This window comes from Hippichthys cyanospilos, chromosome 1 (genome assembly GCF_059441005.1).
Source record: "Hippichthys cyanospilos isolate Australia breed blue-spotted pipefish chromosome 1, RoL_Hcya_1.0, whole genome shotgun sequence".
Lineage (NCBI taxonomy): Eukaryota > Metazoa > Chordata > Actinopteri > Syngnathiformes > Syngnathidae > Hippichthys > Hippichthys cyanospilos.
In genome coordinates this window covers 34,610,485-34,635,000 of record NC_142369.1, presented here as the reverse complement: position 1 = coordinate 34,635,000, position 24,516 = coordinate 34,610,485, and the positions used below count along the sequence as shown (strand labels likewise).

Sequence of the window (24,516 nt, the reverse complement as noted above, 5' to 3'; positions counted from 1 at the left end):
GCGCAACTCAAAGGTAAAGAAATTCTTTCTATATTTTTCATTTATGATGTTTTCTGATTGTATACATGTATATTATATTTACATAGCACTTACTATACGATTTTGGTACCAATTTTGAATATGTATGTACAATTTTGATGTTTTTACCAGGGGTTCTAAACGCATTAGCTATTTACCATAGGATTGGATTGCCCACCATACGGTGAATTCAAGCCCAACTATGGGGTTGGGCAATGCATGTTAAGAGATTAATTTGTTATGGGACAGATTAATCTCTTAACATGGAGCCCACTGTATTAACATTTTTTTGCATCACTTAACTTTTTCTGTCTGGATTTGAAATCCATTTGAATGCACTACGTTAAAAATTGCACTAACGGCAGATCTGTGGCGTAACATACATTGACTATGTTAATGACTAGTGGTTTTAAGCATGCTTAGTCAGTGATTGAATATGATTTTTAGATGGTGGTAGTTCTGCGATGTAATGGCAATAAAAGCAAAGTTGTGGGGACTGAAGCTAGTCAAACCTCAACCACAGCCATGAAGGCCAACTTAAAAATAAAAGTGTTTTATGATTATTGCATTGTCGTCTCTGGTCTGACACATGCTGTGTTTTTTCTGAAATTGCCGTTTGCAACACAGCATTGGCATGTCATGTTGCTATACTTTTCTTGGTCTATTTTTTATTTTATTTATTTATTATTATTATTTTACTGTCACATTTATGTACATGCCAATGTACTTGCGCCGTGCAACCGGATGAAATTTTCACCAATGTACAGTTTAAAGGTAGAAGCATTTGCGGATGAATCTGTTGCAGTGTCGAGCCCGGTCTGAGACAAATTTGCTGGCTGAGTCAGCATAGTTTGTTCAAATTTGACCAGTTTTCCAACTGATCACTATCAGCATCAAAGTGGGCAGGCTCATATTCGCCAGCTTGTATGGCAGAGGTCCCCAACTGCAAAATAATGACATTTTGGAATTGATTTAGTTTATCCTTTGACATTTCATTCATTTGTGCTTTGTTTGGCTTGACCTTTGTTTTATGACGCCACCTCTGGCTGCTGATTACATTTTGTAGTGAGAAAAGACGGTGTGGCCTCAGTTGAGAGGAGTCACTGTCGGGGATGTGCACGGTATTCTGTCTTTTTGTGAAATCGGACCTACGAATGTCATTGTACTTTCTTTGTAAGAATGCTGTAATTTATGATAATATGCCCAAAATTAGTTCGTCTGTTAATCCAGCAACTTGTGACTGTGGATAACATGCTAGCTAATGCTAGCTCTTATCTTCAGCATGTTATATAGTGCTGCCCTATATGCATTCAGCTTGTTAGCATTTTTGTTCGTGCCAAGTATTTCCCTGTGCTGCATATGCAAATCTTTTGCATTGACAAACACTCATTTGCATCTAATTAATGTTTTGCCTTGAAATGGATCACATTTGTAATTCAGTTATATAATTGATTTAATCAATGTAATTTGTGTACACTTTTGTATAGAGGTTATACAGGTTGGTGACCCCTGCTAAATGGAACAGTTGTGGACAATTTATGCCAGACACAGCTATAATGAAGCCCACGCCACTGGTAAACACTCACAACAAGTGCCAGCCTGTGTCAGCATAATAAAGGCATTTGTTAGAAAGCTAAAATGGCGATTGAACATGATTTCAGAACAAAGTTAAGTTGCTTGCATCTGGAGTTAGGAGCAACAATTGCAGGCTATTACTCCTGAACATGCTGCCATGAACAACTTCAAAATAAAAGCATGCCAAAGCATTCATGTCCATATATTATTTGGTAAACCCGAGTTTATTTTGAAGGTGGTCTTCTCACCGTGTTTCACAAAGGATTTATCGTCATGCAGAGCATTAAAAAGTGTTGCTATTTCCATCTTGTGGAGCCAAGCTATCTATTTTATTTAAGAAAGACCTCACGGTAAAATGACTTTTTTTTTTTTAAAGTATGTATACTAAAATAAGAATCTTGGTACAGTTTAAATGTATTTAGTCAGTGTAAAAGCATACATCTACTGTAGAGATAAACATAACATAAAGCTGAGATTTTATAGTTAAAGGAATACGTTTAGAAATCAAAACTTTTTTTCATAATAGTTATTGTAGTCTCCGTCCATCATTTTCTGCTTTTTTCGGGGTCGGGTCGCAGGGGCAGCAGCTTCAGCAGTCCAAATGAGCAGCACATATAAGAAGTGCATTCCCAGAGTTTTTCTACACTGAGATAAAAGGAGCAATTGCTCAGCCCTTGATGGGGTCATGTTGAGAGTTAAATATTCAAAAATCTTTTGTTTCTTTCACTTTTTCTATTGTCTTTTTAATCCCTCTTTGCCAGATTCATTTACATTACTTATAAGCGCAACACATTACACCAAACAATGGGTGGAGAAATTGCGGCTCGATACTTTCCCTGTGGGGAGTTTACGACCATACTTTCCTGAGAAAGCCCTGATCACGGAAGCTAAGCAAGCCTGGTTAAACCTGTTTAGGACCTGGATGAGAGACCGTCTGTAAATGTCCAGGTGGAGCCTTCCTTAGGACTTCAGTCCTCGGGGACAAGGCCTCGGGCGCACTGGGCCAATCACCTTAGATACCAAACTGTTTTGGAAACAGAAATAGATGCAACAGCAACTGTCTCTGCCTTGTGTCTCACCCGGGCAATGAATATGGCGTTATATTTATGCCACAATTACGAGCGCACGGAAAAAAATTTTGAGCGTTGAAAATAAAACTGAGCAAGCGAAAGCAGATTTTGAGCGCAGAAAAAAAGTTCTTGCTCGCTCAGTTCTGCTCACGCATTACGTTTGTGCCACAAAACCAGCCAATCAGAGCTTGTAAAAGCACAACGATTGACAGCTGGGTATCCAATGAGATTGCTTGTTGTGTTCACCCGGAACGAGCAAACGAGAGTGCGTCACATCGACGTGGGCGGGAGTAGGTGGGCTTGTATTATTATAGTAAAAAAACTAACAATGTATTTCTGTCAAATGATACAATACAGTAAGAATAATAATATTAAAAGTAATTCTCCAGCCCAAGTCCGTGTTGACGAACTCTCGTTTGCCCTTTCCAGGTGAACACAGGGCAAACGAGAGTGCGTCAACGGATAGCGTACAAGCAATCTCATTGGATACCAAGCTGTCAATCAAAGTGCTTTTACAAGCTCTGACTGGCTGGTTTTGTAGCACAAACGTAACGCGTGAGCAGAACTGAGCGAGCGCAGCGGACGACTCGAGCGAGCGAGAGCTTGATGTTGCGCAAGCGCGATGTTGAGCGAGAGAGGGAGGAGTATCGCGAGCGAGAGCGAGATGTTGAGCGAGAGAGGGCTATCCCGAGCAAGCAAAAAGGAATTTTGAGCGAGCAATTTCTTTTTCTGTGTCCAAACTCCATCGGCGCACGCTCAAACTCTTATCATTACGCGCTCAATAGTTTTTTTCTTGCGCTCAAAATCTGTTTTCACTCGCTCAGTTTGATTTCCTCCGCTCAATTTTTTTTTTCGCGTGCTCGTAATTTTGGCGCAAATACAACGCCATAAATGAAGAGCTAACAAACTTTCCATGTGACACCATAGCCTGATGTCATGTCATGTCATTTTGCATATTGTGCTTTGTAATCACAGTAGGCATTCCGCAGGATTTCTACCCACAGGTGGCAAGCCACACAAGAGATTCCTGCATAGCCATGTACAGTGGACCTCCGTGTTACAGCGTCCCTGGCTTACGTTATTTTCACGTTAAGATGTGGAATGCTGAGTTTTTTCAGCCCCTCTTTACGGTATTTTCCCGGTTTTGCGACAAAAACAACTGTCATGACCCTAGGAACTTGGCTGTTTTTGTGTTGTTTTGTATCCGTCTGCAGGCGTTTTTTAGGTAGTTGCACTAATTTTCAGTTGCCGTCAATGCCTCCATGCAAAACATTACTACAATGCTGGTCTGCTATTGGTCGATGTCTCCTCACGGAGATGCTGGTCTGCGATTGTGAGTGGTAAAAAAATGTATTTATAGTGCACTTTACTGCTTAATTCAAAGTTGAATGGGTTAGCCAGGACTTCCAAGATTGCTAGTGACAGAAGTAAGAAGATGATTTATATGGAAAGAAGCTGGAGATAATCAAGAAATACGAAGCTAGCCTAGCCTAGGCCACCCTTACTAGGGAATATGGGCATAACAAGCGCCACTCAAAGGTAAATAAATCTTAAATATAAATTATATATAAATTCTATATAAATTCTATAGTTTTTATTTCTGATGTTTTCTGAGTGTATACATGTATATTGTATATACGTAGCACTTACTATACTATTCTCTTACCAATGTTTAATATGTATGTACAATTTTGAAGTTTTTACCTGGGGTTGTAAATGCATTAGCTATTTAACATAGGTTTGGATTGCCCGCCATACGTTGAATTCACCTTACGAGCCCAACCGTGGAACAGATTAATCTCATAACAAGGAGGGCCCACTTATCCTTATGTGTAGTGAAGCATAATACTATTATTAATGCAAAATGTTCATCAAAGTCTTTTTGACAGTTTTCTTCTTTTATATGCTTTGTGGTGTGTTTCACATTTAAAGGTTTTGTTTAATCGGGGCGCAAAATTACTACTGAAGTAATAATTATTAGTATTAAGTAAAAATAGTTCTCAACCAACGTGTTGTCACCAGCGGAACTTTTTTAACCATTTAGTCCTAAGCACCACAATTACCTTAGTTTCACCAAAGCCCTTTTCTCAATAACACTGTTAACTACACAAATTTATTATAATGCTATAATGCTATGCTACAGACTTTGCGAAGTAATTTTTTTCAAGGAATAATTCCTGTATGGTTTCTTTTTTTCAACACAAATATATATGAAAAACCTTATCTTTTGTGTTGTGAATACAATTGTCCCACAGACACCTCACACTGTGGTAAACTCTTTATATGTAGCAACTCAATTCAGAAACACATTTGTACTAGCATTGTGTACTACTATTTTTTTTTCTCAGGTATTTTACTCGACAATATACAGAACATTTTGGCTTTGCAGCTATAAATTTTAGGCTAATAATTGCTCAGGAGCTTTAAGGAAGTGAGACCTTTAATAAATGTCATGAATATTTAACTGTCATCTGCTGAGAAGGGAAAGGAGGAGTTTCAGGACATGACACACTGAGATCAAGTGTGTGAAGGTGTGAATCAGCCCGATTATATGGTGGCCATGCACTTGAAAGACAGGGTGATAAATTTGGCAAATAAGCTTAAGTGAAGGCCAGCAGAGCTGTTGCTTTTTCTCCTCATTGAAAGGAAGCTAGGAATTTCACAAAGAGAGGTGAGTGAAATATATGGTTTCAATGTGCTTTCTGAATGAGCACAAACACTGACAAATGCTGAGCATCGTTTGCGAGTCTCCCTGCAGCTGGCAGAGCTTCTAACATACCTTACCCAGTTGGAAAAAACAAAAAACAAAAACATATTCATTTTTACCTTAATTCAGCTTAAGCTTGTGTGCCACTAATGTACTTTTGTGGTTTGAGGTGACCAATTATTGTTTGTCTCATTGACCAATGGACAAAAAATAAATAAATAACTACATGCCAAGGACCGAACTGATAAAATTTTCATCAAAAACGTGAAAAAGACCGCACCCTAGTGCAGGGGTTCTCAAACCTTTTGGAGTCCAGGACCCCTTTTTGAAAAAAATCATTTTTCCAAGAACCCCCACTGCAAATTTTTGCAGAAACAAAACCCAAAAAAAAAAAAAAAACATTTTAAGCCAAACACAGTGCTTATTTTACCTCTGAAAACTGATGGGTCCCCGGAACTCGCAATACTAATAAACTATGCATCCCAACAATAATGCTAGGAGTCCCAAAAATTGCGCGATTAAAAATGACAAAGTAAGTCCAAGGTTCAAACTGCATTTACAAGACATGAGCAAAAACCAAGAACAGATACTAATAAATGTCATAGTAAAGTACAGTATATGGCCCACAACTTGATGATATGGAAAAATGTTTTTTCTCCTGACCTTTTGAGAACCACTGTACCATTCAGAGCAGAAATGTCAAACTCGTTTAAGTTTGCGGGCCGCATGAAGTAAAATGTATTTCCTTGTGGGTCGGACCAATAAAATGATGGTATATTGTACATTTATATAACTTTAAAACATAAACTTCAAATGTATTATTATTTTCTTAATAGTTCCCAAAATAAATCAAGTACAACATCGCCATTAATCATAAAACATTAACTTCACTTTTAATCACAAAACATTTCAGTTTTTCATTTATGAACAAATTCTGCTCATTTTTGTACTTCACAAAATTATTTCATGGGCCGTATGTTTGACACCCGATTCAGTTGCTATATCTGTCAACTAACGCAAACTCAATGCAGCGTTCTCCAAATGGTCATCTACGCAGAGCCAACAGACTGTAAGCAGCATTATGTTTCATGCAGCTACAGATGAAAAAATAATCTAATACTTATTAGCCATGTGTGTGCATTGTTTATGTGGAGTTAATGCACTAGCAATGAATTACTAGAGTAAGGCAAATTTCCCTGACAACTTGTACAGCAAATTAATTTGGAGTACTGCAAACATAAGTGCCCTTTTTATTCACCAACATATTCAATTTGACAAGTATATATGTTACTTGTCAGCCAGACAGAAGTTTACAAAATACATTTTGTGAAAAGAAAACTGGGTCAATTTTCCCCAAATAGGTTGCCGGCAAATATTTAGTGACTATTTTCCCTTATCACAGCGCTGCTATTTTAGATTGATGGACACACTCCAACTTTTTTTTTTTTTTTTTTTTAAATAAAATGACACTCTGTAGATGGCTGATTTTTGTGTGCGCTTCTGCCTAGACAAGTGCTTCTTAAATAGTGGGGCGGACCCCCCTGGCGGGGCGCGAGGTGATGCCAGGCGGGGGCGTGGATGATCCCAGGAAAAAGACTTTGTTTTTGTCATGTGGAATGTAATTGCAATAAAGTAAGAATTGTCATCATTTTCTTTTAGTTTCAGGCACTTTGGTGCACTTACTTCTTTTTTCCTATTTAGCTAAGCTGTAATATGTATAAAAGCGATAAAAATAATTAACAGTTGTTGAAAGTTATATTGCGTTTTTTAACAGTTGTTGAAAGTTGATTTATATTGCGTTTTTCTGTTGTTAATGTTAAAAAGGATACATGTGTAGGTATACTTAAACAATTTTCATCAATAATAATCTTATTTATAGGCAGTGCATCGACTGGCGGGGGCAAAAAGGTTTCTCTTTTCGGTGGGGGGCTGGCAAAATATAGTTGAGAAACACTGGCCTAGACAAAGCCGGCCGAGTATTAAGACCTTGTTTTCATTCTTTGTCTTAGTTTTTTTTTTTTGGCAACGTTTTTCATTTCATGATGCCATCTTCTCAGATTATACTGTTTTATTACTGCCACGCTTTTTCCACATAGAAGACACACGGGTTTACCAGCAACCTTTGTGAACATTCAGTCCGACTCCCACGTTATTTGCACTCCATGGTTTTTGTCCATCTTCGATTTTGCCTTTTTTGATCGATATCTGAAAGTTGACCATTGTTATGCTAGCTATGACTACTGATGAATGAAGCTGGCTTGCACTCAGTTGCGCCTTCCTTGCATTGCGGGAAATGTAGTATTGGTGTATGAAAAACTCTTGCGACCCGCAAACTTTAGTTAGGCCCTTACTATTGCCAGTCAAGCTGGTGACTGGTGGTTGTGTTCTAATTTTGGCGTCTAACTGGGTTACCCATTTGTAAAAAAGCCAACCACTCCCAAGAAAGCCACTTTCGCTCTCCCCATTTTTTCCAGGTTGTTAATTTTTGGCTTTCTTTTTATTATTATCATTTTTTTTATATATATAATTATCTGTCTGTACCATACATTGAAATGATGCAATATTGTCCCACTTTGTTTTTATTTCAGATACATGTGCAGGTCTGTATATTTTAACCTCCTTTGGCTTAGTAGCTTCGTAGCAGTAGCTTGTGCTACTGCTACGAAGTGCCCTATTTTTCTGCTCAGGCGCAAGTCTTGCAGGCGTGCTTGGGGCTTGGGGGTTGCTAGAGTTTAGGGATATAGAGACTTGAGCGTTAGCGGCGGTTCGCTACTCTCTGGTACACTGTAATGTTGTGTATAAAAAAAAAAAAATGTTAGTGCCCAAAAAGCGAATTTTGCCTGTTCAGATTTGGTACAAGGGCTTGAAAGAAAAGTAGGCAAGGAAAAACACAAAATCCTGCTTCACGGAATTCATTTATTTCAAGGGGTTTCTGGGACTTGTTAACCATGAAAAATGAGGCATTGCTGTATATGTTATGTTGCATTAATTTTCTTTAAGTATTTGGTGTGGTTCTTTTCTCCTTACCAAACCTCATGCAGTCCCATCGGAGGGTAAAGTGTGTAGAGCTGTATCTTGCATTACACAAGAGTCTTATATTAATCAGATGTCCAGGCTAATCTATCAGCCTGGGAGGTAGCATTAACCAGCTGGACAGCAGCCTCCAACCTGTTATGTCTCTCCTCCGTCCTCCCTCTCTTTGTGGCATCACCTGCACTTGAGGAAAGCACACAAACTGACATCCTTGCATCAGCCATAGAAACATAAACCTCCTCAGGCTGTGTGAAGCTTTAAAATAAAAGTGCATTTTTTTCCATTACAGCATTGAACAGATTTAGTAAAATTACCATTTCATGCTCGATGCCAGCTGAGATAGGCACCAGCGAGCCTGTGAAGCTTGTGAGGATAAGCGGCTCTAAAAAAATGGATGGATGGAATTACCCATTTAGTGTGAGACAATTTCGCAGTTGTTTTTTGTTTTTTATGTGTGTTTGAATATGAAATTATGAAGTTAATAATCTCAACTGTAATAATTTGTCCTTGTTTTCCTACCTTAAAGACTCTTCTTAAAGAGCTAAACACCAAGACTGTGTATCATATAATATCATTGGTAAAGTGACTGCATTGATTAAGGCCACAGATTCCTGCTTAGAATTCAAGTACAATGCTTAATTAATCTTTCCTGCCCTTAGTGCTTCGCGTTTTTTATTTATATATGCATATTTTTTTCGCTTTGCTGCATCAACAAAAACAACTTTTATCGCATGTCACGGAAATGCCAATATGCTATTGGTCAATTAAGGCAGTCACAGAGATGCCGATATGCTATTGACTGGCGTCACTTCAATCACAAAAATGCCGGTATGCTATTGGCCGAACTCCCTCATCTTGGCACGAGCTGGTCCATGTGTTGTGAAGACTATGCAAACTTTTATCTGTTAGACATGGCTTCTAAAATTGCAAGTGGCGGTAAAGAAAGAAATCAGAGGATGATGACAATAGAAACGAAGCAGGAGATAATAAAAAAAATACGAAGGAGGCGCACGCATAGTTAACCTTGCTAGTGAATATGGCCGTAATCGCTCGACAATCGGTACAATTCTCAAGAACAAGGAAGCCATTAAAGCAGTGGTTCTTAACCTGGGTTTGACCGAACCCTAGGGGTTCGGTGAGTCTGTCTCAGGGGTTCGGTGGAGCTTCCGCTGCAGAGGTCCCCCCCCTCAGTCTAGTCTGCAGTTAGTGGGCACAGTCATTGAAAGCGTCCTGCTCTGAGATTTCCTACCGGCCCGCTTTGAGGTCGCTGGTTCATGGAGCAGAGTGAGACCGCCCTACCAGACCGCTTAGAGAGGGCTGTACTGTATATGTGTCTGAATGAGATTCCCTACCGGTCCGCTTTGAGAGCGCTGGAGAAGCAGCAGAGTGAGACCTTCTCAGTCGGGACCACACACCGGAATTAGCCCGTTATCTCCCGAGCGCCGATCCAGGCAAATAAGCTCCTGACGACGTGGCGGCGGGGAATAAAATCATATTTTTTTTTTTTACTAAAGAAGGGTTCGGTGAATGAGCATATGAAACTGGTGGGGTTCGGTGCCTCCAACAAAGTTAAGAACCACTGCATTAAAGCAAGCAAGTCTTCTAAGGGCATGACTTTCCTTGCCAGGAGACGGACCTCGGTCAACAACAAAATGGAGAGGCTTCTTCTATTATGAATTAAAGAAAGGAAATCGCCGGTGATATGTTCTCATTTAAAATAAGTTCTCGTTTAAAAAAGTTCTCGTTTAAAAATACGTTCTTGTTGAAACAAAAAAAGTCATTGTTCAAAAAAAGTCTCCTTTGAAAAAGTTCTCGTTTAAGAAAAAAAAAAAAATCTGCTCCCCTCCGCCTCCACCCACCACCAGCTCAAGTCACGTCGCCCCAAAGGTAAATGTCCTTTTTCCTTTGTATATTTATGTTATTTAATTTAACAGTACGGTAGATTATATTACTAATTTTTAATATGTGTATAAAGTCGTGATGTTTTTGCACGCGTTGCGCGCATTCACTACTTAACATAGGTTTGGATTGCCCGTCATATGGCGAATTGGAGTTACGAGCCTAGCCGCTGAACGGATTAAGGTCGTAACACGGGGGCCCACTGTATATATATATATATATATATATATGTATATATATATGTATATATATATGTATATATATATATATGTATATGTATGTATGTATGTATATATATGTATATATATATATGTATATGTATATGTATATATATATATGTATATGTATATATATATGTATATATATATATATATATATATATATATATATATATATATATATATATATATATGTATGTATGTATGTATAAATGTATATATATATATATATATATATATATATGTATGTATGTATACATGTGTATATATATGTATATGTATATATATATATATATGTATATATATATATATATATATATATGACGGAGGGAAGGTTCCCTGAATGCCATCTGACGAGTTGGCTGTAATCGCACATGCCACAGGCACTCCGCTGACATTGATCCAGAGTAAATCCCATAGTTGACCAAACGTGAAAACAGGGAAGCAGAGTTTACACTTGAAATTCCAATTCATTCTAACTGCGCTCTGTTTTGTCCTCACCTTATTGCTCTGGCTGTGTGCTGTCACTCGCGTGTGGGTGCTGACTGCCTGCAGGAGACACAGTCAACAGCATGGACAGGACTGACCATGTAATCAGTCAATCAGCTCATGGTCATTCCTACAAGATGCGTGACTGGCTCCTGATGGAGTGTATTACAGCACCTCCCCTCATTGATCGCTGTTGCACAGCGATGCATGGTGTTGTAATCAGTGTTGTCCATGCTGTTGACTGCTGAGGACAGTACTTGGAGCATTCTCCAAGAATCAGAGTCAAGCTCACACGTGAGTGAGAACACGTGGCAGAAGGCGAACTGAGAGGATGAAACAAAAGAGTTAGGAAGATTTACCTTAAGGGTTTTTATAATAAATATGAATTTCCAGTGTAAACTCTGCTTCCCTGTTATTAAGTTTGGTACGCTACAGGCTCCACTTTAGGTCAACATCCGAGAGCTGTTACACTGAGGGCAACTTTGGCCCTCTGTTTTCCCCGACTACGGCAATGGGATGGAATTGAGAAAGAATTACAGTACAGTTACTTTATTGACAAATCCCGATTACTAAGGAGCTACTGCTTGCAGACCTCTGACATGCAACAGGACCACACAGACAAACCACTTCGTCTAATTTGAAAGCTTACTTTGACTGAAGGAAGAATGCAAGGCATGCATGTCAACAACAGTGGTTCAAACGGTATCAGTGAACATGTTGAATTCCATGACATTGGCTTCATTTTGCGATTGGAGAGCTAAATTATTTTCCCCATTGTCATTATAATTGTTATTGTTAATGGTACACTAGTAGTAGTAATGGCATCTCTAGTGCTAGTAGAGTATAAGTAGATGGGCCTGTTGTGCTGCACCGGTTTACCATTTATTGCAGTGGGCTTCATTTAATTGATCAAAAATAATAATCTGTTGAGAAATTATCATAGTGGCTTTACACAATTAACCTTAAATTTAACTGGAGGGTTAAAAATAAACTGCTGCTGTATAATAACATGGCCAGTATTACTGCTGCTCAGTGGCACTACTACAAATAGCTTAGTACTTCTACAAATAGTATAATACTATAAATAACTGTAATTAACATTTGAGTAATAGCCGGTCTGTATTAGGCTGTCAAGTAGCAACATTTAATTAGTTAGCAGACGGTTTGTATGACTGGCGGAAACCACAAGGTGAAATTTTCCCAGTTGAAATCGTTCTTGGTTGCACAGAATCAGCCCTATTGTAAGTTTTTAATGACTTCCTCTTGTTAAAACACACTGGAGAATGTGTGTCTTGTTACATTGGATAAAACGGCAGCTTTTTGTTGGCTCATTTGCAGCACCAGGTGTCCATTGGTGGTAGCGTTCTTGAGTGGTTTAATTCTGATCAGGCTGACAGAAATGTTTGTGCCAGCCTTATGTTGTTCCACAAAGATCAGTTCTAGAACTTTTGCTGTTTTCATTGTATCTGCTGCACTTGCGTTTCATCCAGCCATTTTTAGAGCCGCTTATCCTCACAAGGGTCGCAGGCTTGCTGGTGCCTATCCCAGCTGGCTTTGGGCACTAAGCGGGGCACACCCTGAACTGGTTGCCAGCCAATCGCAGTGCAATAAACAATCATTCACTTACCCAATGACACCTACAGATAATATATTATGTCTAATACACCTGCCATGCATGTTTTTGGAGTGTGGGAGGAAGCCAGACTGCCCGGAGAGAACTCACGTGGGCTCAGGGAGAACATGCAAACGCCACACCAGCCAGGTGGATTTGACTGTCACTTTAACTGATCCAGTCACCCATGGCTTTATTGGCTGGGTTACTGTAATGCACTTTATTTTGGTCATCCAAACCTCCCTCAATCATCTTGAGTTGGTCCAAAAGGCAGCTGTTTGCCCCTCAAATACTGCTCATTGAAGGGGAGCACATAACTCTAACTCTGACATCTCTACAGTCGCTCCGGGTTAATTTTAGAGTTCTTTTTAAGATGATTTTATTTGTGCACAAATCTTTACATGGAGTTGCCCCTTTTCTGCATTGAGGACCCCGGTGCCGTTAACTCGTGGTGTCAGGGGACCAGATGCTATTGGAGGTAACACGGACAATGTGGAAGCTCAGAAGGGGTCGAGCCTTTTCTGTCCAGTAATTTGTGATGACGTCCCGCTAAACGTTAGGCAAGCTCCCCCTTTGTTCTTTTTTAAAACTCATCCTTTATCCTTTGTCTTTTGACAGCATTTCAAATTGCTACTGTTTTGTGTTGGTTTTTTTTGTCATTATTTCATCAGTATAATTTTGAATTTGTTTTAATTCTTGTAACAGGTTATACTGCATGTACATGACTTTGTATGCAACGTTGGTTATTTTAACTCCTGATGGAAATTTTGCCCCAACTCAGGCTTTTAGATATTTTTGATGTGTGACATCAAAGGAAAAGCATACAAAAACACTAGAAGGCTAAAATATTGCATAGATTGTCAAAACATGTCGACTTTCAATATGCCGCCCTGCCGTCCCTTCTAAATACTTACAAATGGGAGGTCAAATTTAGTCCATGTCGGGCTCATTTACTGCCATTCAAAATTAGAAATATTGTTTGGACATACTGCAAACCCCATCTTTTATCATGCATTTCCCCCAATTTTTACATAAATATTTTCATCGGAAACTTGTCAACAGGGTGTTGTAGAAATATTTGTGTTGAGACTCCAAAACCACCAAGGGGAGCTCACGAACAACAACTTACGACATTTATAAGCCTTTCAATGACCACATTGAGTGGCTTAGTCTGACTCCCATAATGCCAGGTTTATGCTATACATTGTGGGACTTGTTGTTGACAAAAGACTTCGATCCAAGAACTAAACGTTGCAGAAAAGCTCGGAAGCGTTTTATGTCATGCAACGCATAAAACTATATCTTGCATGTTCTCATCTGGGAAGTCTGCAGCATTGAATAGCTGTTATGAAAATTCTTTGAAATTGAACAGCCTTGGAATACAGTGAGTCCCCGTGTTACAAGATTAATCCGTTCCGTGCTTGGGCTCGTAAGGCGAATTCACTGTATGGCGGGCAATCCAAACCTATGTTAAACAGCTAATGCGCTTAGAACCCTAGGTAAAAAGATCAAAATTGTACATACATATTAAAAACTGGAACCAAAACAGTATAGTAAGTGCTATGTATATATAATATACATGTACAATCAGCTAACATCATAAATAAAAATATAGGAAGGATTTATTTACCTTTGAGTGGCACTTGTTATGCTACTTCACATTCCTAACTGCAGTTATAGCAATTTTTTGTGCAGTAGTGATAATACCTGATATTAGTGATAATACCTGATATTGTTTATTAGGTTAAAAGAAAACAAACAAACAACTGCCTGAAGACAGCTGGGGTAGACTCCAGTACAACCACAACACTTGTAAGATAACTTGTTCAGACAATGGATGATGGTTTACGTTTTGATGTCATTTAAATGTTATAGTGACAGGTTTTTGTTTTGTTTTTTTCACTGACAAAAATAAACAAAAATACTATTGAGAAAATTTGATTTTGCACACTCTCCTGTTTTATGAATAGCCTTCTTCATTGTTAAAGAATAACATTGACTTTTGATGCGCAATAATTTGCTGAAGCGCTCAAAAAATAAAAACTGCTGTTCTGAAACATATGTCCAATCATAATTGTTCATTGAACTAACCAAGTTTAGATTTACAGTATTTTTTGAAGAATTTCATCAATGATTGTTTATATTTATATATTAATATTAACAATAATACATTTATATTTCAAGATTTGTGCCTCAAATGTGATGTTGGAGGTCGAGACAGCGGGTGTGTGTTTCATGTGTATGGGCGCTAAGTTGTCTGTGAAACAAAAGGAGATACAAGCTACACGGCAGAAATAACAAGACAAAAAAAGTCTACAATGACCTATACAAGTTAGAAACACAAAAACAGCTAAATCTAACTTGCATAAGGTAGAGAAACCTAAGATAAGCTATGGACTGACAGAAATCACACAAGCAAGAATTAAAAAAAACATGTTAAATCTGGCACCTTCCTTCCCTGACCGAGTTTAAATAACAGATGGCAGTAATTTACAATTGGTGGATTGGGACGCTCCTCCCACCAGCAATTTCAGAGGTCATTGTAAAACAAGAACACAACAAATGAGTGTCTTTTGAGCGTAGTTTACCCAAGGAAGAGACCATGAAGAATGGTTTTTGAGGCATCTTCCTGGTCCTGGCTCGAAGAACGGACAAAGCTTTTTGGCGAAATTCTCATTAATTCCTCTGATAAAAAGTAAGAGCTGTGTCCTTTATATCATTGCTTTTGTCCGGTGCCATATAATATAGTGGAAATGACACCATCTTTTTTTTGTTTGTTTAGCTTGCTATTTAAGTGTGTGTCAATTACTTCAATGCAGCGAGTCACTGGCCTGCGTGATAAGTTATTGTTTTCAAATTTGTTCTTGCTTTTAAGACATAAAATACTCGCGGTCTCAACCACGCACACTTTAAGAAACACCCTATCGGAGATAAAGGATTGCTGGCTTTTGCTAGTTTGAATGCCTTGCTTTGGGGATTGCATCTTGCATGGCAGTTGATCAAATGAAGGTGATCTGCCGAGCCTCCCAGCTAGCTACCAACCTGTCAGTGGTTTGCTTGCATAGTTCTTTGAAAACCGGAATGGTTTGTCGACATCAGGAAGAAAAAAAAAGTTCATTCTTTCTTAATCACCCGACATTCACTTTTCTTTGACATTGCTGCAGATTGGTTTTGATCTGACCAGTAGAAGAGTGATAATTGAAAATGACTCACTGTCTCTCATTCCTCGAGGCTCTGTAAACTCATGTCACTGCGCCTACTGTGCCACCTGATGTTGAAATGCCTGTCATTACAAGTCAGAATTAAATTAATGCAATAATTCACATCAAACTTTTATTCCCTACCATCTTAGGCAGGCCCGATTAAAAAGACCAACAGGCCGGATCCGGCACACAGGACGTAATTTGCCCATCTCTGATGCAACAGATTGGGAAAATATGAAACAATATTTTCATCTTTAGCAATTAAGCCAATTTGGGAATGACAATGAATGAACCATCTATTGGAATTGGTCAACCCCATTCAGAGTGTCAGTAATACCATGGGGTGATGCAAGACCAGTCCAAGGCAAAGTCCAAAGCACTGTGGGAGGGGGAACAAATGCACCAGGTCTCAGGACTTGAGAGCACATGATCAACAGGCGACAATAAATTCTAACTTAAAAATTCCCAGCCTGTAAACTACTGTATGATCATACAATATGAAAATGGAGCTATTTTCTAAAACAAAACCAAAAATTTCTAGCAGTAGAATCTCATGTTGCGTTTAACTCAAATTGGAATTTTGAGATTTCAACTTTTGTTATATTTCTTTTTGTTTTTCTTTTATATGCTTTCATGCCACATCAGTGCCATCTGAAAGAGTATTATCAACTGCAGGGACCATATTAACACAGTCAATAGGCATGCTTGAAAGATTTTTTTTTTTTTTAAAGAATGTTTAATGTGTGCTCATAGATGCAGTGTCTGGGCGTTTTTATGGGTCGATTGGCTATTGCAGCTGTCTAACAAAAATACGGGCCCGTACAAAATATGTCACTGCACACTGAACAGAAGCCTTCATACTGTTCAAGGGAATGCCCAGCACCTCCGGACACCTGGTGACACACGTTAGCTGAATTCTAATTGGCTAAAAATTCTACACTAAAACTGCAGCTCTTAGGAGTGTAACCATATGGATATGGATATAATATGACATGAAAAAAAAAACAGAATATGGAGAATAATTTTATATATAAAATATGTATATTCAGTAAAAAATAAATTTAAAATGAAATGGACTTTTATTATAGTTATTATAATTATTAGAGTTTATTATAGTTATGATAATGTCAGGTTATAGTAGGCCAGCAGAGAAGGCCTTGCTGGCCCTGACGGCTCACCACTGCATAGATGTCAATGGTGTTTGCTCCAGAAAAAGAATAAGTAGAATATGTCTAATCTAATAATTTCCCTTAGGTTTTTTTTTTGACATTTTTAATATAAATGCCATAGATTTTTTTTTTTTTTTTTACAAACATGGCCCTATACGTATACTGCAACACGTATCACGATACGCCTTTGCTCTAATATATCGCAATACACTTTTAGGTCCCAATACCCAGCACTACATTACTGTGTATAGTATAAATACTGTATGAGAATAAATAAGTTGTTGTCGAGACGTCATCTCTCCACTTAGGCCCTGTTCTAGTACACTCTTGGTTTGTCTTAACAGCTCAAATAGTGTCCCTTTTGGTCAGAAGGGGCAATGTAGGAGTGATGTCACATCCCTCTCTGTAGAGCTAATTGTTGTTCTCCACCTGGAGAAATAACTCAGGATTCTGAGGGTGTCTTTTCACCATGGAGACAAGTTCAAATAAGACTGCATCATTGCACACACCCTGGTGTCTATCTTAATTGCTACAGTTTTTCACTCCATTGACAAAGACCTAACACAGGGAATTACGATCCGGTACAGAACCAATGTTAGGCCCTTTAATCTCGCCAGGCATAAAGCAAGGTTACAAGCACTACAATGATGGTGCTCCAGTCCGCAGTAGCACACTCCACAATTACATAGACTATGATGCTTTGCAGCGCTGAGCCAATAGGAGTGCATGACAGTAAAATGACTTTCCTATTTGTGTATCACGTTGGTTCCTTTGTATAAAAACACAATATTGTTTTCTTTTCCCCATATCATAAACTTAAGTAGCTTTCAGCTTTCAATCAGCTATGTTCCCACAAAATCATGATAATCCCCAAAGGCAGAGTGTTCTCAAGAGTGTATTTCTGAACGCTTCAGAGTGCATCACATGTCTGCTGCCATCTTCTGGTGAAATAGAAAATAGATGCAGGCTGGTGGAAGTTTGAACATGGGCTGCATTTGGCCCCCAGACCCAGACATTGGACATGCTTGGTGTAATATGATTTTCTTTTAAATCACGTCTGTCAAAGTCAAGGCCGCAGGTTTTTTCCATACACCAACTTTACATTTTCCACAATGCAGGAGTGGCATGCTCGAGCGGAAGGCGGTTTCATTTCATTATTCATCAGAAGTCAATAGCAAGCAATGCAGCAAAAGATCATTTTAACATAACATGGCAATATTAAGGTGAACTTTGAGAACCGGCATATTTCGGGAGGTACAGTAAAACGCCTCTTAAGTCGGATTGTAGACTGCACAACACGTTTTGTATGTTTACGTCTGACACATAGATTTGCTATAGTGAAAGTCCCCTGTTGTGAACAAATTCTGTCTGCAAACATGATTTTGTTGTAGAGGAGGTCTACTGTAGCTGCTAATGTGTGTCTTCTGTGTGGAGAAAGTGTGGCTGTAATGTAACAGGGTAATCTGAGAAGACAGCATCATGCAAGGAAACACATGGGCAAAGAGAAGAATATAGGCATGTAATAAAGGCTATGTAAGGTGCAAGAATTAAAAGGTCTTAAAACGAGGTCTTAAATTTTGGCGGGCTCTTTTCTAAAAAGTCAAATCACAAAGTGAGGCTGTTGTCACAGCCAGTTTTATTGTTGCAGTAGAGATGACTAAATCAGCCTGACCATTTAAAGTGGAGGATTTTATCCAAAACATTATCCTTCATGTTAGTGATGCAGTTTCCTCAGAAAAAAAGTAATTCTTCTTGAACTTGAGTCTAAGCAGAAACACAGATTCAGAGCGAATCCATCGATATAAAAGAACAGCTGGTGACATTGCCCAGTTGTCAGTTTTCATTGGCAGAGTGGACGCCAGCCAATGTCAGTGGAGTTTTTAGTATTACGTTTTGTACGTGGCACAACAAGACATGATCTGAATGGAGCTGTCATGACCCCAAACCCAGGTCTCCTGGGGGAATGTAACCTGGGGATTGTGCATCATAAGTGAAGGCCAAAAGTGATTCTGTCTGGTCGGTTATATGGAAAGTGTTTGGGTACCCCTGTGAAAACTTTACCCCCTGAAGTTAAAGTGTGATTCCCCCTAGATATGAATGAACTACCTCCATTTTTTTCATCCTTCCATCCACCAATTCTTAATTCTTTAATATTTTGAAGAAAAAAATAGCCTACTTTTGCCATTGACCATTTTGCCTAAATTCCAGTGTTTTTCAAATAATGGGGGAGGGTGAGTTGGGGGCGGGGGGGGGGGGTGTTTTTGCATGTGAAGTGTAATTTTAATAAAATAAGGATTGGCGTATTTTTTCTGAAACTTTGATGCACTTTGGTTTTTTTCTGCTTGGACAAATCTTTAACCTGTATATATGCTGTTGATAGTTTTTGTATTGCTTTTTCCTTGCGTTGCTGTAAAAAGGATACACTTTTAGGTATACTTAAACAATCTTTATGTATACAAATCTTATTTATGGTCGACGTGGCAAGAGAGGGGGAAACGTGTGTGACCTGTTTTCTCTTTCTTAAGAGGGGGCTTTGCGAATTATAATTGAGAAGCAGCGCTTCATTCATTCAAACCCATCATGTAGTAATATAGTCATTATTTTTTCAGTAGTTTTTATTTATTTTTCGTGAAGATTTCGATTAGTCTGGCCCCCTGCTTCTAATTTTTTCATTTGGCCCCCTATCTTTCTGACCTTGACACCCCTGCCTTAAATGATTAGAATGAGTGTAGAAACTGAAAAAATAAATATGGCGCTACAGGTCAGCTGTAGCCCAAATCAGCAGATACAATTCAATCAACTCATCTGCTGTGGTGAAGTGAATCTTTATCTGTCTTTATCTGACTATCCATTAAAGCTGATTTTACTTATAAAAGTCATTATATATGTACAGTATACTGTATTATGTAGCGTAAGGGTAGATGTGGAGAGAATCTATGACAACTTCTTCAAACGGCTGCCGTAACATTTTCAAAACACCTACTATGATGAGTCTCTAAATGTCCTGCGCAGACTGAAGTGTTACTCTTTAATCCTCACTTAATTCTGTGCTACACCAAACATCAACATCAAAGTGTGTTCTTTTGGCGTTTTAATAGCTGAATGTTTCACCACTGTACACGTGTACACGTAAAGTACCATTAAATAATGAGATGATAAATACTGCATGTTTTTACTTCAAGCCACACAGCTCAACTTCTGATTTATTATGTTTTTGCCTGTTCATGAGATAATCATAACTGTTGTTTGGAGTAAAGAAATGTGAGCCCGTGCTGATTACACTTCCTTTTTAATAAATAGTTGCATCTTAAAATCCCACAAGATTAGCCAGCGCCCAGCAAGCACTTAAAATTCCCCCCTAAAACAGGCAGAAACGTATGCCTGGAAAGGGGGGTTTGTACCCACATTTTTTTTTCATAGCAAAGATTAAGGTCAACATAATCCTCTTGGTAATCATTGATTATTTTCTTTCTGTATCTTCACTGAACTTCTGCAGATGATCCAGCTGAGCAACGTACTTGCCTTATCTGTGGAGATCGAGCCACAGGACTGCACTATGGAATCATCTCCTGTGAAGGTTGCAAGGGCTTCTTCAAGCGCAGCATTTGCAACAAGCGCGTGTACCGATGCAGCAGAGACAAGAATTGTGAGATGTCACGCAAGCAACGCAACCGCTGCCAGTATTGCCGCCTACTCAAGTGTCTGCAAATGGGGATGAACCGCAAAGGTAAACCACGCGCTGACAATTTATGTTAGCGTTCAAGGCTCCGTCTATTAGAATCACGAATACAGTACAAAGTCATAGCATTCAATTTGTTGCGTTGGGTATCTTGTCATCTTTGATCCTGCTTCATTTGGTATTAAATAAATAAATAAGATGGACATTATTGCTAACCTTTATTAAAGAAAAAAAACAAGCACAATGTTTGGCACCCACAAAGCTTGTGGGGGAAAAAAAAAGCATTGTGGTTTTGTTGAAATGAAACTGGAAATTCTCGATAAGTCGCATCGGCTCTCGAGTGACAGAAATTGAAGCGTACAAAGAAAGAAAGAAAAAGAATGACGGTAGCAACCCCGCCCGCACATATTTAAATACATTGAACATGTATCTTAAGAACCCATCAACATAGTTTTGCCTTCTAGTCCCTCTAGAGGCACTTTATACTATTAATCAAAGTATTATTATTATTACTATTATTTTTACTATCATTATTATTATTGTTGTAGCCGAAAGAAAAAAAATACCGCTGTTTCTACCAAAATTTGAAAGTAATTGGAATCTTTTTGACATGACAGTAAACTTTTGTCTGTGCGGTTTTTTTTTTGCCACTAGAGAGCACTAAAGTAATTACTATCATCGCGTTGATATTGATTACCCAATTTTCATTTTGTATTTTTTTTTTTCTCCACACAGCAATCAGAGAGGATGGCATGCCAGGAGGGAGGAACAAAAGCATTGGGCCAGTTCAGGTAAATCGCTTGACACTTACCAATAGCTACTTAAGATGTTCTCTCTGGAACATTCAGGAGCGCTCTTGTACTGTAAACAAATATGAAGGCTGAAGCCAGGATTTCATTGCTTGCATAATGATGAGAGCATAAACCATTCACTTAAATAGTGGAGAGCTGTTGCAGTCATAGAATTCGTGGGAGGATTTTGTGAAGTATGTAATGATAGTAAACCTTGACCTTGTTGGATCACCGCTATATTAGTCCAGCATTCACTATCAGTGTGGCTTTTGTTTTTAACTTTGGTGAGAGTGAAAATGGTTTGTTGAAAAAATGTGAAACATGAGGCTAAGTAACACCAACATACAATTGAGGAAAGACGAGGAGATGTGCTCAATTCATTCCACCTCAATTCAGCCGATGAAAAGAAGAAAAACGGACATGTTGGCATTTATTAAAAGGCAGAATTATTTATTCAATTGATAAGATATGAATTGCTGTTTTATTGTATGGCCTGTAACAAAATTGACCCTGGGTAGAAATTTTGAAATACCCTTGGGACATACTAATTTCTTAAATGCAGCTTTTTGTCAGTTCTCTCGCATGGATGTGCAATTTTAATTGTACACACGCATGCACACACACACACACACACACACCTACGCACACACTCACGTTTGTCTCTTTCTCTCAAAGTCCTTTTCATTGTGTGGCAATGTCCTTGCTCCTGAACATTTGAGTGAAAAGCACGTGATAGTACATGCTAATTAACGGATTTGAGCTACTCTATGGCGTTGGTCAAAAGGACATGCTGAAAATCTCCCCCGGGCCCAGAAGTGTCACTTTGTATGTTTCAGATCACAGAGGAGGAGATTGAGCGCATCATGTCAGGTCAGGAATTCAAGGAAGATGCCACCGAGCACACATGGGGTAACAACGGTGACAGCGACCACAGCTCTCCCAGCAACGGAGCATCAGAGGGCAACCAGCCATCACCTGCCTCTACACTGTCATCCAAGTGAGTTGCTTGTCTCAATGACTCTCTGGCTCATCACCGCCACACTGTCCGTCACTGAGATAATGAGTCGGCCCTGACAGTCTAATACCTCATTCATTGCTACAAGACTTTGAATTAAAGTATTCATTGTATGAAGAATACCATTCTTTGAGGCTCTTCAGGCATGGTGGTGACATCAAGCACAAGGAACTCGCTGCACTATCAAATCCTCCTGTAATGGAGACTGCTGCATTGTCTGTCTTTACTCAACAAGGACAAATAACATCAAGGCCCTTGCGCAGCAGTATTCATTTTAGCCCCATTTCATATCAGTGGTTTTATCTCCTCAGGTTTCCAGCTGATAATCAGAGAAATAGTCATCTCAGCCTTATCCAATGCAATCTAAGATAAAGTAGACCAGAATAGCAAAATGCCAATGTGGAATGTGCTATGTCATGCAGGTACAGTACCCATGTAAAAAATTGTGTTCACTGGAATGGTTCCCACTTTCCTCGAGTATGGAGTTGACGTATTTCTCAGTGTATAAGACCTCATGCATAAACCCCCCCCCCCCTCCCCCCCGCTTTTTTTTTTTACTTCCATTTGGGTGCATTTCGTAAAAAACGCCAGTGTAAGACTAAGTGATAAGCGGCTATAGAAAATGGATGGAGGGATGGATGGATGGAGTGTGTATAGTTTTTCATTATAAGTGCAATTATTCCCAAAATGTGCATGCGTTGAAAAAAATATTGTTGAGAGTTCTTATCTTATTCAAAGCTCTAATTCACAGGTGTCAAACTCCAGTCCTCGAGGGCCGATATCCTACTTGTTTTCAAACCTTTTCCCTCAAAAACACCTGATTCAAATGATTGGGATCATTTTGAAGCTCCTGCAGAGCTTGCTAATGAGCTAATCATTTGAATCAGGTGTGTTGGGGAAAGAAAACCGGAAAACATGCAGGATTCTGGCCCTCGAGGACTGGAGTTTGACACCTATGCTCTAATGTGTCAGATGGAAACTTCAAGCAGAGAAGTATGTATGGTTTTGATATAAACTTTTGATATAACTTTTTTGTTTTCAAATTCACTCTTTTGCCCTTATATTGTCCTGGGAGGGGGGCAGGGGATGAAAAAATAAATCAAATCTACATATGTATGGAAAGAACTGATGCCAGTACAGTGGGCCCCCGCGTTACGAACTTAATCCGTTCAGCGGCTATGCTCGTAACTCGAAATGCTCGTATGACGGGCAATCCAAACCTATGTTAATTAGTGAATGTGTGCAACACGTGCAAAAACCTTAGGTAAAAACATCACAACTTTATACACATATGAAAAATTTGTAACATAATCTACTGCACAGTTAAATTAAGTAACATAAATATACAAAGGAAAAATGACATTTACCTTTGAGGCGACGTGACTTGAGCTGGGTGGAGGCGGAGGGGAGCAGAGACCAACCCGCAGAATTTATTTATTTATTTATTTATTTTTTTTTAACGAGAGCATATCACCGGCGATTTCCTTCTCTTTAATCCATAATAGAAATAGCCTCTCCATTTTGTTGTTGACCGAGGTCGGTCCCCTGGCAAGGAAAGTCTTGCCCTTAGAAAATTGCCGAGCTGTTATGGCCATACTCACTAGCAAGGTTAACTATGCGTGCGCCTCCTTCGTACTTTTTTATTATCTCCTGCTTGGTTTCTATTGTCATCATCCTCTTACTTCTTCCTTTACCGCCACTTGCAATTTTAGAAGCCATGTCTCACAGATAAAGTTTGCAAAGTCTTCACAACACACCGACCAGCTGTGCCATCAAGCTAGATGAAGGCGTTCGCCCAATAGCATATCGGCATTTCTGTGATTGACGTGACGCCGGCCACAGGCATATCGGCATCTCCGTGACTGAGACCGGGACTGTGAACTTAATCGGCCAATAGCATATCGGCATCTCCGTGACTGAGACCGGGACTGTGAACTTAATCGGCCAATAGCATATCGGCATCTCCGTGACTGAGACAGTGACTGTGACGTTATAAGACCAATAGCATATCGGCGTTATCTGTCACATGCAAGAATAG

General features: G+C 39.0%; 1 protein-coding gene across 1 annotated transcript in view; it reads left to right on the top strand.

Annotated features, from left to right (window-relative positions):
- nr6a1a (nuclear receptor subfamily 6, group A, member 1a) overlaps positions 1-24,516 on the top strand; it is a 146,892-nt gene that overhangs the window by 107,102 nt on the left and 15,274 nt on the right. Inside the window, exons 3-5 of the mRNA XM_088411640.1 lie at positions 20,490-20,720; positions 21,408-21,463; positions 22,300-22,460. Of these exons, the coding sequence (XP_088267766.1) occupies positions 20,490-20,720; positions 21,408-21,463; positions 22,300-22,460 (448 nt within the window). The remainder of the gene's footprint in view (positions 1-20,489; positions 20,721-21,407; positions 21,464-22,299; positions 22,461-24,516) is intronic.